At 44.2% G+C, this 13,931-nt stretch overlaps 1 protein-coding gene across 2 annotated transcripts; it reads right to left on the bottom strand.

Moving 5' to 3' along the window:
* Nucleotides 1-8,551: 8,551 nt before the first annotated feature.
* LOC102702774 (uncharacterized methyltransferase At1g78140, chloroplastic) lies at nt 8,552-12,349 on the bottom strand. Of its 2 annotated transcripts, XR_001550765.2 has the most exons (9): nt 11,961-12,349; nt 11,716-11,810; nt 11,475-11,615; nt 10,954-11,035; nt 10,297-10,487; nt 10,034-10,145; nt 9,331-9,438; nt 8,915-9,124; nt 8,552-8,825 (listed from the first exon to the last, which is right to left on the bottom strand). XR_001550765.2 is itself a non-coding variant. In XM_015839956.2 (8 exons), the coding sequence occupies exons 1-8, from the start codon at nt 12,162-12,164 to the stop codon at nt 8,984-8,986; spliced, it is 1,074 nt and encodes a 357-aa protein (XP_015695442.2). In that variant the 5' UTR covers nt 12,165-12,349; the 3' UTR covers nt 8,552-8,983. The 2 variants fall into 2 exon arrangements, 1 of the variants encoding a protein (XP_015695442.2); XM_015839956.2 differs by having other exon boundaries at nt 8,552-9,124.
* Nucleotides 12,350-13,931: the final 1,582 nt, after the last annotated feature.

Below are 13,931 nucleotides of genomic sequence, written 5' to 3' on the forward strand. Positions count from 1 at the left end.
AATTGAAGACGGAGCTGTGATCATAGATGAGGCACCTTGCAGATGTCAGAGGATGTTATAGGATGCGTCTTTATATATGTCAAAGGATGCCCTTAGGTCATCTTGCAAATGTCATAGAACACTGTTGACGTTAGGTCACTAATTTTTTGTTATACTCCATACGCCGTGTAGGAGGTCACCACCATAGTGATGTCAGGTTGATGCAGTCTTTACCCGTCGTAGATAGCGTGGTCGATGCCGTCGTGGATAAAGCGTCTTGCAGAGATTTCTGTCAGAGGACACGAGATGAATGTCCATCGTTGTGGACGAAGCGGCGTCGTGTTATTTCCATGTTGATGTAGACCATTGGCGGTGTTAGTTCCATAGTTCCATGCATGTTGATAGCGGACGTGAAGACTCAGTAAAGACGTCGACTGCATGATGTAGTACTTGCTTGTTGGTTGATCAATGTCGTCACACCTCTACTTCTGCGGCTAGAATTTGGAAATTTTGTAGCGAGAAGAATCTAATCTATAGATGATATACAGTGGCTAAAACGAAATTAGTCTAATACTAATAATTAGAAAAATATATCTAATTCATAGATAATGGTGATTTGTTCCACTTGTACACTGTATGTACGGCTGGTTGGAACGATCTTATCGTCCGTGGAGTAACATCGATATAGACTGATCATTTTGAATGCCTGAAGCATGGATGCATGTGGCCTTCTCTTGCTCTTGCTGGACGAGCAATTTGCATGACAGCCAATGAGGTGATCGATGGTAGTGCAACTTGATGATTGACGATGGATGCTGGCGTCATTGTCTTTTCATTGAACAGCAAGCCGGAAATCAGTTGAGCTCGCCGGCGGATGCTCGCCGCCCGCGTGTCGGTGTGGACTTGAAATCGACGACTAGTGTTGAGACCTATACTCTGATATCATATGACAAATATTAGATGAGAGAGAAATCTATGATCTGTTGTGATCTGTTGTTTTATTGTATCGATTCTCGTAGGTGTATTTATAGTGTACATAGGAGATAGAAACTTGAAGTACGAGATAAATATTCTATTGTATATCTCTAGAATTTTATCTTTATCTCTAAAATTTGTATTGGACTCTGTTATCTCTAATCATATATATCTATCTCTAACACCGAGAGGATCTTGCAACCAGAGGATTGAACACCAATAACTAAACCAACCTGAGGGGGTGAATGATTGGAACACCAAAAACTAACAACTTTTAGCTGAATTAAAAGTTACCCACGAAGAGATGGAGATCGGTCGGGACGCCTATGTCTCGTCGATCTAGTCACTGAAACCGATAAAACACAAATCCAATAACTCTTAAAAGTGAATTGATCTTTATTTCTTCTATTTGTGTGTTACGAAGTTGCAACAACAACACACACAAAATTTGAACAAACTCGATACACTAACTTTTCTCAAAACTGAACACATAAGAATTAGTATCGAGAGGCCTCCACCCATCTACTATTTATACCCATACGTACAACAGCCTAAAGACCCGGAGCTAACTCATGCAAGAAGTCCTCGGCTGCGTTCGACGCGAGCGTTGTTAGCCGGCACAAAAAACGAGGTAATAAATTAGTACATGATTAATTATTGTTAATCATAAAATATTAGAAAATAGATTAATCTGAATTTTTTAAGCGACTTTATGTAGAAATTTTTAAAAAAATACACCGTTTAACAGTTCGGGAAACGTACGCGCGGAAAACAAGGAAATCTGAGAATAATGACCCTAATCCACCAAGAAACCTTCTTATACATGAAACAAAATAATCCTATTAGAGCAAGGCTAATAGTACAGCCCGTTGCTGGCTTCAAAAGTGAACACATTATTCTACTATTGCCAAAGCCAAAAACCAGTGAATACGCATATACACATCTACACACTTCTCATAGCTAGCTTTGAATTTTCTAATCATCACTTAAATGCTGCCATTGGATGAGAGTAGCCCGGTAGGATGCATGCATGAGAAAAAGATTGAGATGCAGTGTTGGGAGTAGCGAATAACCAAGCTGATTAGTCGTCCGTTATCTTGTCTCTTCTCTTCTGTCCCCTTTATATAGAAATATGATGATGTGGCATAGTTTTATAGCTCGCTTGAGTCCTCTTATTGTACATGCTCTTACAAAACATTGGGGAGCTGAATATTTTTTTAACGGGAATAGATGGCCAAATTCACTTGTGGGCCGAATATTTTTACAGGAATAGATGGACCAAATTTAAATGTGGGTTGAACATTTTCACTGGAATATATGAGCCAAATTTACTTCTAGGCTGAATATTTTTCACATGAATAGATGGGCGAAATTCACTTGTGGGCCGAATATTTTTGACGGAAAGACATGGGTTAAATTCATATATGGGCCGAATATTTTAACGGGAAGAGATGGGCCAAATCTAGATATGAAAGCGGCGCATTGAGATTCTTGACAACAAATACACATAATTCATCAAGCTTGAAAAGGCCTTCCTTTCGTCAGAACCATGCACGATGCAGATGGAATTTTTTGAATTTTAAATTTTATTTATTAAATATTTTACAACTTTAATTTTGTATTTTAAAAATTCACATAACTAACCTCCTACCGCTCTCTATGAGGGCGAAATGCCGACGTGGCAAACGGTCACTTGGCCGGGATGGACGGTTTGAACATATATGTATAACATATATCTTCTAGACTAGAGGTCGAATTCTCATAGCATAGCGGCATATTTTTCTTTGATTTTTGCTTAGGCATTTTAGTTGGCAAAAATAGGAAGAATTATACCTGGTGAAGATTCGACCTCTAGTCTTTTAAATAGAAGAGTAGGATGATAACCACTAAGCTAAAAGAGTGTTTGTGATTAAATAATTACATATGTTATACATATATGGATCAAACCACGGTTTAATTGCGAAAAGTTTCCGGGATGCGCATGGCTATTTCGCGTTTACCCCTTTTTCGCTCTTACAGATGGCGGAAAGGGGCTAAATGCAAAATGACCCGACGTGCCGTTGCTGTCCGTCCCTCCCGACCGGGTGGCCGTTTGCCACATCAGCATTCCGCCCTCCTAGAGGGCGGCAGGAGGTTAGTTCTGTGAATTTTTGGAATGTAAAATTAAATTTGTAAAATATTTAATAAATAAAATTCAAAATTCAAAAAATTCAGATGGAATAACCACATGAATGCAAGACGAGGAGATCAAGGAGAGGGTCACGGGAAGAAACGGCCGGAGACGGCGGAGCACGACTCGGGCGAGCCGTTCCCTCCCGGAGATTATCGCCGCCGCAGGCGGTAGCCATGGTGGAACTGCAGGAAGTAGGTGAAATATTTGAGAGCCCAAATCTTCGAGGGCCCAATAGGTGGCCTGAGTTTTTATGTGGGCTGAATTCGTTCAAAGGAATAAGGTAAGCTCAATTAAATTGTGGGCCGAAATCGTCGGCAAGAACTAAATGGGCCTAGTTCACATGCGACAAATTCAGTTATGGGCCGAATATTTTTCACAGGAATAGATGGGCCAAATTCACATGCAGGCTGCATATTTTCACGTGAATAAGATGGGCCAAATTTAGTTGTGGATCGAATATTTTCACGGAAATAGATAGTCCAAATTCACTTGTGGCTTGAATATTTTTCACGGGAATACATATGACAAATTCACCCATGGGCTGAATATTTTTCATGGGAATAGATGGGCCAAATTCAGTTGTGGGCCGAATATTTTCATGGGAATAGATGGGCCAAATTCAGTTATGGGCCGAATAATTTTCATGGGAATAGATGGGCCAAATTCAGTTGTGGGCTGAATATTTTCATGGGAATAGATGGGCCTAATCCAAGCGTTAGCTAAATTCACCAGTGGCCTTTGATAGGCCGAATTCATTGATTGAAAAGAGATGGGCCTAGTCCAGGCCGGCCGTCACGGTCAGTGCCGATCTGGGATGTGCTCCGGCTGACATCACGCGGACGAGGGAGCGGCACGCCTGCACGTGCCCTATCGGCCACCCACGGTGGAAACACGGATGATGCGGCCGCGCCGAGAATGGATGCGCGCGACTCCGTTCGGCGCGCGGCGCGTGCCACCGACCAACCGGCACCAGCTGTTTTATTTGTCGATGAAATGATATTTTTTATTTTAATAACTACGTACTATTTAGGATGTACCGTACGTAAAATGTTTGACTTTTTGGGTTGCGACGTTTGACCATTCATCTTATTTAAAAATTTAGTACAAATATAAAAAATAACAAGTCGTGCTTAAAATTATTTTGATAATAAAATAAGTCAAAAGAAAAATAAATGATATTTCTATAATTTTTTTAATAAGACATGATCAAACATTACAAGAAAAAAGTCAAACATCTTACATTATGAAATGGAGGGAGTAAATGATAAAATTAATTACTAAAATGTTGAAAATTTATTTTACAAAAAAATACATTCGAAATTTTATTAAAAAAATACAATTTAACCATCCAAGAAAGATCCGTAAAAACTAAGAAAACAAAATAAGAAAAGGCATAGAAAAAATAATATAAATGTAGTGGAATTATTTAGTTACATATTTAGATTATATAAATTGAATTCAGATAGTACTTAATTAATAAAAAATAATTTTTATATGGTGGAATTATAAATGTAATATTCAAAAACATTTGGGAGAAAATACATGAACTCACACCTAACGTCATACGTGGACACACCTACGTGCAACAGCGTCGAGCCCGCGACATTAGGAGAACCGCAGCTCGGGCATCCGCAGCAGAGGAAGGCAGGGTCTGGGATAGTAGCTAGACTTGATTTTAGGAGAGTTATTTTCTAGTCTAGTTATTTACAAATCATTAGTTTCCAAGTTTAGTACTTTCCAAGTTTGTGGCCAGCGGCCTATTTATCTTGTACTTCGCATAACAATTGAATCAAACAAGAAATTATCAATCTATCTCCTCTCTCTCCCAACCAAGCCTGCGACAGGGGGAAACCTTGCTGGAGAAGACGACAGACTGAGGCTACGAACTGCGTAGCCGAGGGCCGGCTACCCGAGGGCTTGACGCCCTTGACAACATGGTATCACATTCCAGAAGATCCTCGCCGCGTCGCTCCATCTCCCCACCACCCGTCGCGCCCTCACCACAACCACCAGCCGCCGCACCGCCATCCCCCGCCTCTTCCTTCGTTGCATCCTGCCTACCCGGCATGGGTGACCCCAATGACCTCAAGGCCGCCGTGGAGGCCCTCACCACCACCATGAAGAAGATGCAGACCTCGACCGCCGCCAACGCCAAGGCCATCGTCGCCCTCTCCTCCGACCGCTTCTCTTCCTCGGGCGCCAAGACCAACTCCGACGAACCCCGCACCGACTAACCACAGCGATTTTCAGAAGATGGATTTCCTGTGTTATGATGGGAAGTTCGATCCGCTCATCTTCCTCAATCGGTGTGAGTTGTACTTCCACCAACAGGGGATCATGGACGAAGAGAAGGTTTGGATGGCGTCATATAACCTTGAAGATGGCGCACAGCTATGGTTCATGCAAGTCCAGGCGGGTGAGGGTACACCATCGTGGTGTCGCTTTTGGGAACTCCTCGATCTGCAGTATGGGCCGCCACTCCGCTTGGCTCCCCTCTTCGAGCTAGTCGACTGCCGCCGCACTACCACCATGGAGGACTACCAGGACCACTTCCAAGTGCTCCTGCCCCGCGTCGGCTGCCTGACGGAGGCACAACAGGTTCAGCTTCACCGACGGTTTGCTCCCTCCGCTCAGTCTCTAGGTCCAGGTGCATAATCCACAGTCCCTTGTCACCACCATGAGTTTGGCTCGACAATTCGAGCTGATGGAGCAGTGCACCGCCGCCCTGGCCAAAGCCCCTGGCCACGGGATACTACCGGAGTCGGGTCCGCGCCAAGCCTCGGCCCAACCGCCGGCGCACAGAGTTGCTACATCCCCTATCTACCAGGTTGTCACGGGCGTCAAGCCCTCAGGTAGCCGGCCCTCGGCTACGCGGTTCGTAGCCTCGATCCGTCGTCTTCTCCGGCGAGGTTTCCTCCTGCCGCAGGCTTGGTTGGGAGAGAGATGAGATAGATTGATAATTTCTTGCTTCATTCAATTGTTATGCGAAGTACAAGATAAATAGGTCGCTGGCCACAAACTTGAAATCTACTAATTTGGAAATAACTAAACTAGAAAATAACTCTCCTAAAATCAAGTCTAGCTACTATCATCATCGGCCCTGCCTTCCTCTGCCTCTGCTGCGGATGCCCGGGCCGCGGCTCTCCTAACATCGCGGGCTCGATGCTGCCACACGTAGGCGTGTCCCCACATGACATATGTGCGGCAGCATCGAGCCCATGATGTTAGGAGAGCCGCGGCCCGGACATCCGCAGCAAAGGAAGGCAAGGCCGGGGATAGTAGCTAGCCTTGATTTTAGGAGAGTTATTTACTAGTTTAGTTATTTCCAAATTAGTTTCCAAGTTTGTGACTAGCGGCCTATTTATCTTGTACTTCGCATAACAATTGAATCAAGCAGGAAATTATCAATCTATCTCCTCTCTCTCCCAACCAAGGCAACGATAGGAAAACCTCGCCAGAGAAGACAACGGACCGAGGCTAGGAACTACGTAGCCAAGGGTCGGCTACCCGAGGGCTTGACGCCCTTGACACCTAATAACCTCAACATTTATCCCCCACATTCCACAGAAATATGTGCTTCCTATGTGTACCATCACAATTAATCAATTTCCTCTTAAAGCATGCGCTGCATTTGTCCGGTTTATCCCCTTAAACTCCAATATATGATATTTTACATCTCAAACATTTTGAAAACAAGATAATTGCTATTTTGCCCATAAAACCGAGCAGCTTCGCTGGAAAGGCTGCGGACCCATTGGCTTCGCTAAAATGGTCTCATATCCGGTGGCTTTGCTCTAAAATGGTCATTACAACTATTTTTATTCACCAAAAATCTAAGTCATCCAGTCAACACAAATTGTAACCAGTTAATAGAAACCCATTTGAATTTTTTTTTGCTCTAGACCGGTCTCTATCTGTCTCTCTCGCGTGCGCGGGTGACGAACAGGAGGCGCTCATGCCCGGCGCCGACGGCGCCTACCTCGCCGGCCAGCGGACCCCCGACCGCCGCTGGCCAACTCCCCCACCGCCTCACGCCTTGGTCTCCCGAGGCCGGCCCCCTGTCGCGGCGCACGTCGCCTGCGCCGCCCGGGCCCAATCTGCGACCTTGGCGCGCCTCGCCACCGCCGGCCGGTATATTTTTGGATGTTGCATTTGACAGCAAGTAAAGAAGTACTGATCCTGGCTTCATACATGCATTTCTTAGAGAAAAAAAGGAACTGATACAACAATTTTGCAATTTGTATTGTCAAAGTGAACAGATCAGGTCACAAACTAACCAACGGCTTAAATTTATACAACAATTTCGCAATTTCTATACAACAATTTTTGGATTGCTGCGTTCAGCAGCTACTGCTGCTCAAAACTACTCTGCTGCTGCTGCTGCTGCTTTCCTCTGTTCTAGCATCGGGCGGGTCCGGGCGTCGGCCGGGAAGCATGGCGCGGCGGCGTTGGACGACGGCGCGTCGTCGGCCTGGAGCCTGCAATCGGCCACGGTCGCAAGAGCTGCGCGCCCAGGTGGCAGACCGCCCAGGGCGGCGCGGCTGCGCGAGGCCGTCGGCCTCGGGCGGCCAAGGCATGGGGCGGCAGGGGAGTTGGCCGGCGAGGGAGTCGCCGTCAGCGCCTGGGCATGAGCGCCTCCTGTTTGTCGCCTGCGCACGCGAGAGAGACCGGTCTTCAGCTAAAAAAAAAAAATCCAAATGGTTTCTCAGATTAACTGAGGAGTAATTTAGTCATAATTTGCGTCGACGGGTTGACTTGGATTTTTAGTAAATAAAAATTGTTGCAATGGTTATTTTAGAGCGAAGCCACTGGATATGAGACCATTTTAACGAAGCGAACGGATCCGTAACCATTCTAACGAATCCACTCAGTTTCGTTGCCAAAAGAGCAATTATCTAAAAACAGATGAATTGACCTTCTAGCCAAATACCCAAAAAAAAAAAAGCAGAATGGTTCAAATACAATTACCATAAATTGCATAAGTGAAATCAACCACCATCAAATAATATTGCAGTCAGTCAGGGAATCTGAATCAGACCAGAGGAACGGCAACGAGAGAAGGCAAAATGATGCAGGAGTGACGAATAGGGGCAGGGGGCTCGACTTCAGGCGTAAGTTTGATGGAGATGCACCAAAGTCCAGCGGCAAAGACAAAGATGATGTCATGCAGTGCTTCTCCAGTCCTGATAGATACTACAAGATACGTGTATAGCAACAGAAATGATTTGAGCTCCATGCTGCTTTACCTTTTTCTTCATCAACTTACTTGACATGACGCAGGATGCAAATCATGCCGTTTTTTAACATAATACTGGAAAGAAAGGTGAAAACATCTACCATGATCTGGGAGAAGAGAAGAACTTGCTTGTACCAGTGGTAGTGCTGCTGATCTAACATTTGCAAGATCGGTGAAGAGCATCAAAATATTGTGGGGTGCACACCGCACTTTGTATATCTTCCTCGTTATAAATAAATAATAAACAAAATAATACTTCTAATGCTCTGTAGTTTGTATGTACCAGCGGCAAACAAGATTATAGACAACAGTTACAGGATTGCAATATGCTCCTATACACAAAATACTAATACAATCAACCACAATGGATACGTAAAGTAAAATAAATGTGTACTTGCTGCTCTGTACCATATTTCCCTTGCGTAAAACTATCTGTCCAACTAGGACAGGCATGAAAAAAACCTGTAACAATGTATTTTAACATTCAGAAAAAGGACTAAGGACCTTGTTTGATAAAATGAAGTACAGTTCAGAAAATTCAATTTGCGTACAGTGTATTCACTTGCACTGCACAATCAAGGATTTTGATGAGAATATTAAGATGACTGTGCAGTTATTTATTAGCTTGCTTTAGTAGCCGAGAACATTATATAGAATCCATTTCTCACAAATGTGAAATCAACAAGCCCACATGCTCTGCAAAGATCTTCAAACTCCACTTCTGATAAGAAGATATTAGTGCCAGTAAATTGGCTGATGTACTGCAAGAAAATTCCATGAGAAGTGAAACAGATTATCACACCACAAATGGCAGCACAACATATTCCAAAGGTTAATGTCCCATATACTAATTTGATGTGTTCAACCATTAAAGATAATTCCAATTTTAAACAACTACCATCACTGCGAAGCACGTTAGATCCTCTTAAAGGATCCTTATTTACGGATAATTAGGTTTCAGGATTACCGGGCGCCCGATCCTCAGTACCGGTACAGCTGGTGGAAGAATATCTGCAACGAAAGTGGAAGCAACAAAAACACCCCCAGGTCGAAGGACTCGACTAATTTCTGCAACCTGAAAATAAAGGAAAAGGTAATAATGTCTAGTCTTCTCACATGGTGGATATCTGTAGACAACTAGGGTAAAGAGTATTTGTTCCTGACTTCCTGGAAAACTTTATATAGTGTATACTGCATATAGAAAGCCACAAAAATGCACTGTGACTTCTCACAAATATGATTCCTTGTTCAATAACATCAAGTGAACCTTAATACATGTGTAACAATTGACCATGAGTAAGCTTTCATATGTCTTGGTGGTGGTTCTTGTTTATCTGATAGTTTTGCTCTAGGGAATATTGGAACCAGGAAAGTGTGTGCATGTTCTTGTTCTAGTACTGTGCATTTTCAATGGGTTCTACAGATGGAATTTAAAAAAAATTAGAATTTGTCCACCGCATGTATTTTGAGTGCACGAAAGAATGCCAGTCGCAAACTCAGTTTTCTTTCTCTTTTAGATGGACAAAGTTTTACATTTTAGACGTTGTATAAAGAAATGCCTAATAAAGAAACAACTGAAGCAGTTTGTTGAACTCCACAATACTAAAAGACAGAGTAAGGCCATAAGAATGTTGTAGACATAACATTGTTTATTCAAATTGAAATCTTACAGCACAAGCAGGGGATGGCCAACAATGGATTGCAGCACCTGCATGGACAGCATCAATGGAGCCACTCACGAAAGGGAGTCTTGATATATCAGCTCTCACCAAGGCTAATTTTCTGAAAAAGAAGCAATGCATAGCATCAGAGTATATCGATCAACATTAGAATAAACCAATAATGACAGGAAAATGATATAAAGCATAAATAACAATGCAAAGGATACAAGGAATTATAGAAACTTGGCGATTAAGGGAAATGCGGTCCGTACTCATCTGAAATATTTTCCTCCTTGATGAATTCATTGCACTGCTTCAACATATTCTCTGAGAAATCAAGTGCCACAACAAGAGAATACAATTCACTCTTAACAAACAATCTCGAAAACAGGCCACTTCCACAGCTTGCATCAACGATAATCCCTCCAGCTGTCGGTTTCAGATAAGCTTTAGCTGTTTCATACTGCAGTTGGAACACAATATGTTTCAGAAAATAATTATACCTAAAAATGATAATATGGCTAAAAGTTGGGTTTGGGCACCAAGATTGACATTATAATTATTTTTTTTAACAGATAAGAGCATATCAGAACCTAAACTCGGACGTTGTCTTGTTCAATTAGTTTCTAGCGATAAAAAAAAGGAACAATGTACAGTCTATCAGCTAGCCCCACCACCAATTTGCACTACACCCAGATTGTGGTGTGAAGTTGTGAACAGGAATTTTCTGGCCTTCCTTCAGAAAATGCTTGTCTATGAAGAATCGTGCATATATTCTGATCACATTCTTCTTAAGATTTGTTTGTGAGTTATTACTATACAAGAGATTTGGATAGCAATAACTATGTAGGGAAACTATTTTTCCTCATAAAGCATAAAAGAAATTTCAATCAAATATTTCATGCAAACAAAAAAGTGAGTGGCATGACCTCTCTCTCTGGGCCTGGGAAACCACCCCATATAAAATTTTGGCGCCATCCCCTCTCATAAAGAAATGATACCAGTGGAGTCCTGTTTGAACAATCAACCATGAGGAATGGTCTGAAGAGAACTAATTTACAAACAAAAAGTTACTGTATTGTTAACCCCAGCTCCGCAGCATAAAACAGTTATACTGAAGTTAATTAAATAACAATTTGCAAACACATAAACTATTCCTTGTGAAAGGGAGACGTGCTTCATACCACGTCTCCCAGCTGATCAAATTTTCTAGGTTTCATAGAGGTGATGAAGTTTCTAGCACTACATATTCTACAGCCACATGGCATGTTACCAGCAAATAATTATTTTTACTCTCAAACAAATACTATGAGACGCTTGGCTACACTGTGCCAACAGTCCAAAAGTCAGTATTACATCAACTTAGAGCAAAATAGGTTAGGTTTCTCTTATAATGTGATCTGTCCATCTAAAATGATCGGCTTATCAAACTTCTGAAGAAATATATTACCTGAAAAGCTCAGTTGACACCGTCGTGGACTCGGAGTATACAGTAGAGCCAACCGCGACAGTCATGTCCCAGTAATCCCCTCTATTGGGATAAAATTTCTTGCAGGTAGAACACTGAAGACTAGACGCAACATTGAGCGGTCTGGTAGCAACAATGCAACAAATTAATCATCAAAAAGGGAAAGAAAAGCGTAATGGACGTTCGGTATGCTGTACATATTCAAATGGCAGATACCACCTACAAGGACTGATCGCTCGAGCTTGCGAGGGGATAGTAGCAGATTGGACATGCCAGCTTGCTCAGCTTCTTCTCCGCCTCTGGCTCCACAGAAGGTTCCTGCGCAATCAAAAGTCCACTGTTATATTGTGATTCTCTTCAACGAACACAGATCACAGAAAACATCATGTCCCGTTTCCAGCTCCAAGGAGCAGGCGGTATAGCCCGCCACCCGCTCGACGAAATGTGGCAAAGGGCACGCTCGCTCACCGCGACGACCTCGTCGGGGACGGTGCTGACGACGTCGGGGCTAGCGCTGGCGCGCAGGGACGAGCGCAGGACCCTCTTCGCGGCGGCGGACGCTCCAAGCGCGCGCCCCCGCGTCGGCGCCGCGACGCACGAGAGCAGGCGGTGCCCGCCGCGACCGCAGAGCGCCACAGCGGAGCTGGCCGCGGACGCGGAGCGCGACCACATCGCGAGCGTCCGGAAGCCGAGGCGTGGTGGTGGTGGAGGAGGAGGACGACGAGGAAGCGAAGGCGAACTGGAGATCGTCGAGGAGTCGATCGAGGAGGGAGGTGTTTGTTTGTGTGCGGCGCGCGGAGCGCCCACGAGGCCACGAACGGGAGGCTGTGGCGGACGAACTGGGTGGGCGTTGTGTGGAACAGGCGAAGTGATATCCTGAATAAGTCCACTTTATCTCCCTCTTGTTTACAACTTGTTTCAAAATTCAAACACGCTCCTGAGACTCTAGGACCAGAAATATTAGAACCCGAATTTCGCGAATCCCAACTAAAAGATGCCCTGGACAATATAAAACTCTCTCCTCTCTTCCATATATCGTATCCCCTGGCCTTGTCTCTAATTTCAATCCAGCTAGTCATGACGGAGGTCAAAAGTGTGAGCGAGGGAACAACAAGCAATGAGGAGGGTCGTGGGACCATGAGTCTCTCATGCATCATCCACATCACCGCATAGACATCCCCATGCTCACGTACTCCCGTGGTATTGCAGCCCCCCCTCGCGCGCGCTCGTGTTCCCACTCACGATGCGAATGAAGTAGGGATGAGTTGACGGCGCACACTGTGGCATCATCGTTGCAACGTCATGTCTCTTCCATGGCAACCTCATTCTCTCTAGATCTCCGGTGGAGAGTGCAAGCAAAGGGCAGTGATAGTGAACTTCTTCCTCCTCCCTCATCTCTCCCACCACAGCTCCAATTCCCCACACCGTCGAGGAATTGCATCCGACTACCCTCACCATCGCTAGCCTAGCTCCTCCTCCCATCATCCATTCCTAGTGTTCGCCCTCATTGTCACTGTCACCGTCATTGTTCACTGTCCCACTAGCGGAGATGATGGAAAAGATAGAGGGGGAGTTTTTATTTTTATTTTTCTCTATTTGACTAGCATGTGGGTCCCACAAGCTGACTAGGATGACACATCAGATAAACCACTCCTCCGTGTTGTCCAAGGACCGTGGGATTCGCGAGTTTGAGATGGGATTCGCGAGTTTGAGATCCAAAATTTCTGGTATTGGTGTTGAGGATGTTTTTGAAACTCGGAGTAGGCATGAGGGACATAAAGTGGACTATTCTTATGTGGGGTGAATTGAGATGGACCAGAAACACATGAACGTATCCAGATGCCACCGTGTTGGGTTGGACTAAAGAAGGAAAGAGTACGTCTAACCAAAAGCCCCCCAATGGCCCCAGACGAATTTAACTCATGTCAATTAATTAGGGCAACCTATTTCCCACATAGAAAAGGCCATTTAGCCTCCCTCAATTGTTAACCGAATCTGATTCATCTATCTTAATCATGAAAGCGGATGGATAGTCTCCTTCGACTTTCTATACCAGTTTAAATCAACTCCCTCGATGTCCCGTATGATGTGGTGCGTTGCTCGGCTAACATGGATGGTTGATCGCGATCTTCCTGCCCTACATTAGTGATGCCTATAGTGTTGGCTATGAATATGGCCCAACATGGACGTTGTACATTGTGGTCTCTCCATTAGGGTACCCATTAGCCTATGGCTCAGTGTAGTCTATTGTTTTAGCTTATGATGGACGGGACCCTATCTATGGCTTCACGCCACCTACAGTGGCAAGCTATGGAGTGGCTCCTATGGCTATGGTTGCTGATGCCAAGATGAAAAAAAAAAGATGGGGTGGGATAGGCCTAGCAGTGGGTGTGACAACTTGCGTGCTTGACTAGCACTAATGGGCGATTAAATCATGGC

The sequence above is a fragment of the Oryza brachyantha genome, chromosome 8, assembly GCF_000231095.2.
Source record: "Oryza brachyantha chromosome 8, ObraRS2, whole genome shotgun sequence".
In the NCBI taxonomy this organism is placed as follows: domain Eukaryota; kingdom Viridiplantae; phylum Streptophyta; class Magnoliopsida; order Poales; family Poaceae; genus Oryza; species Oryza brachyantha.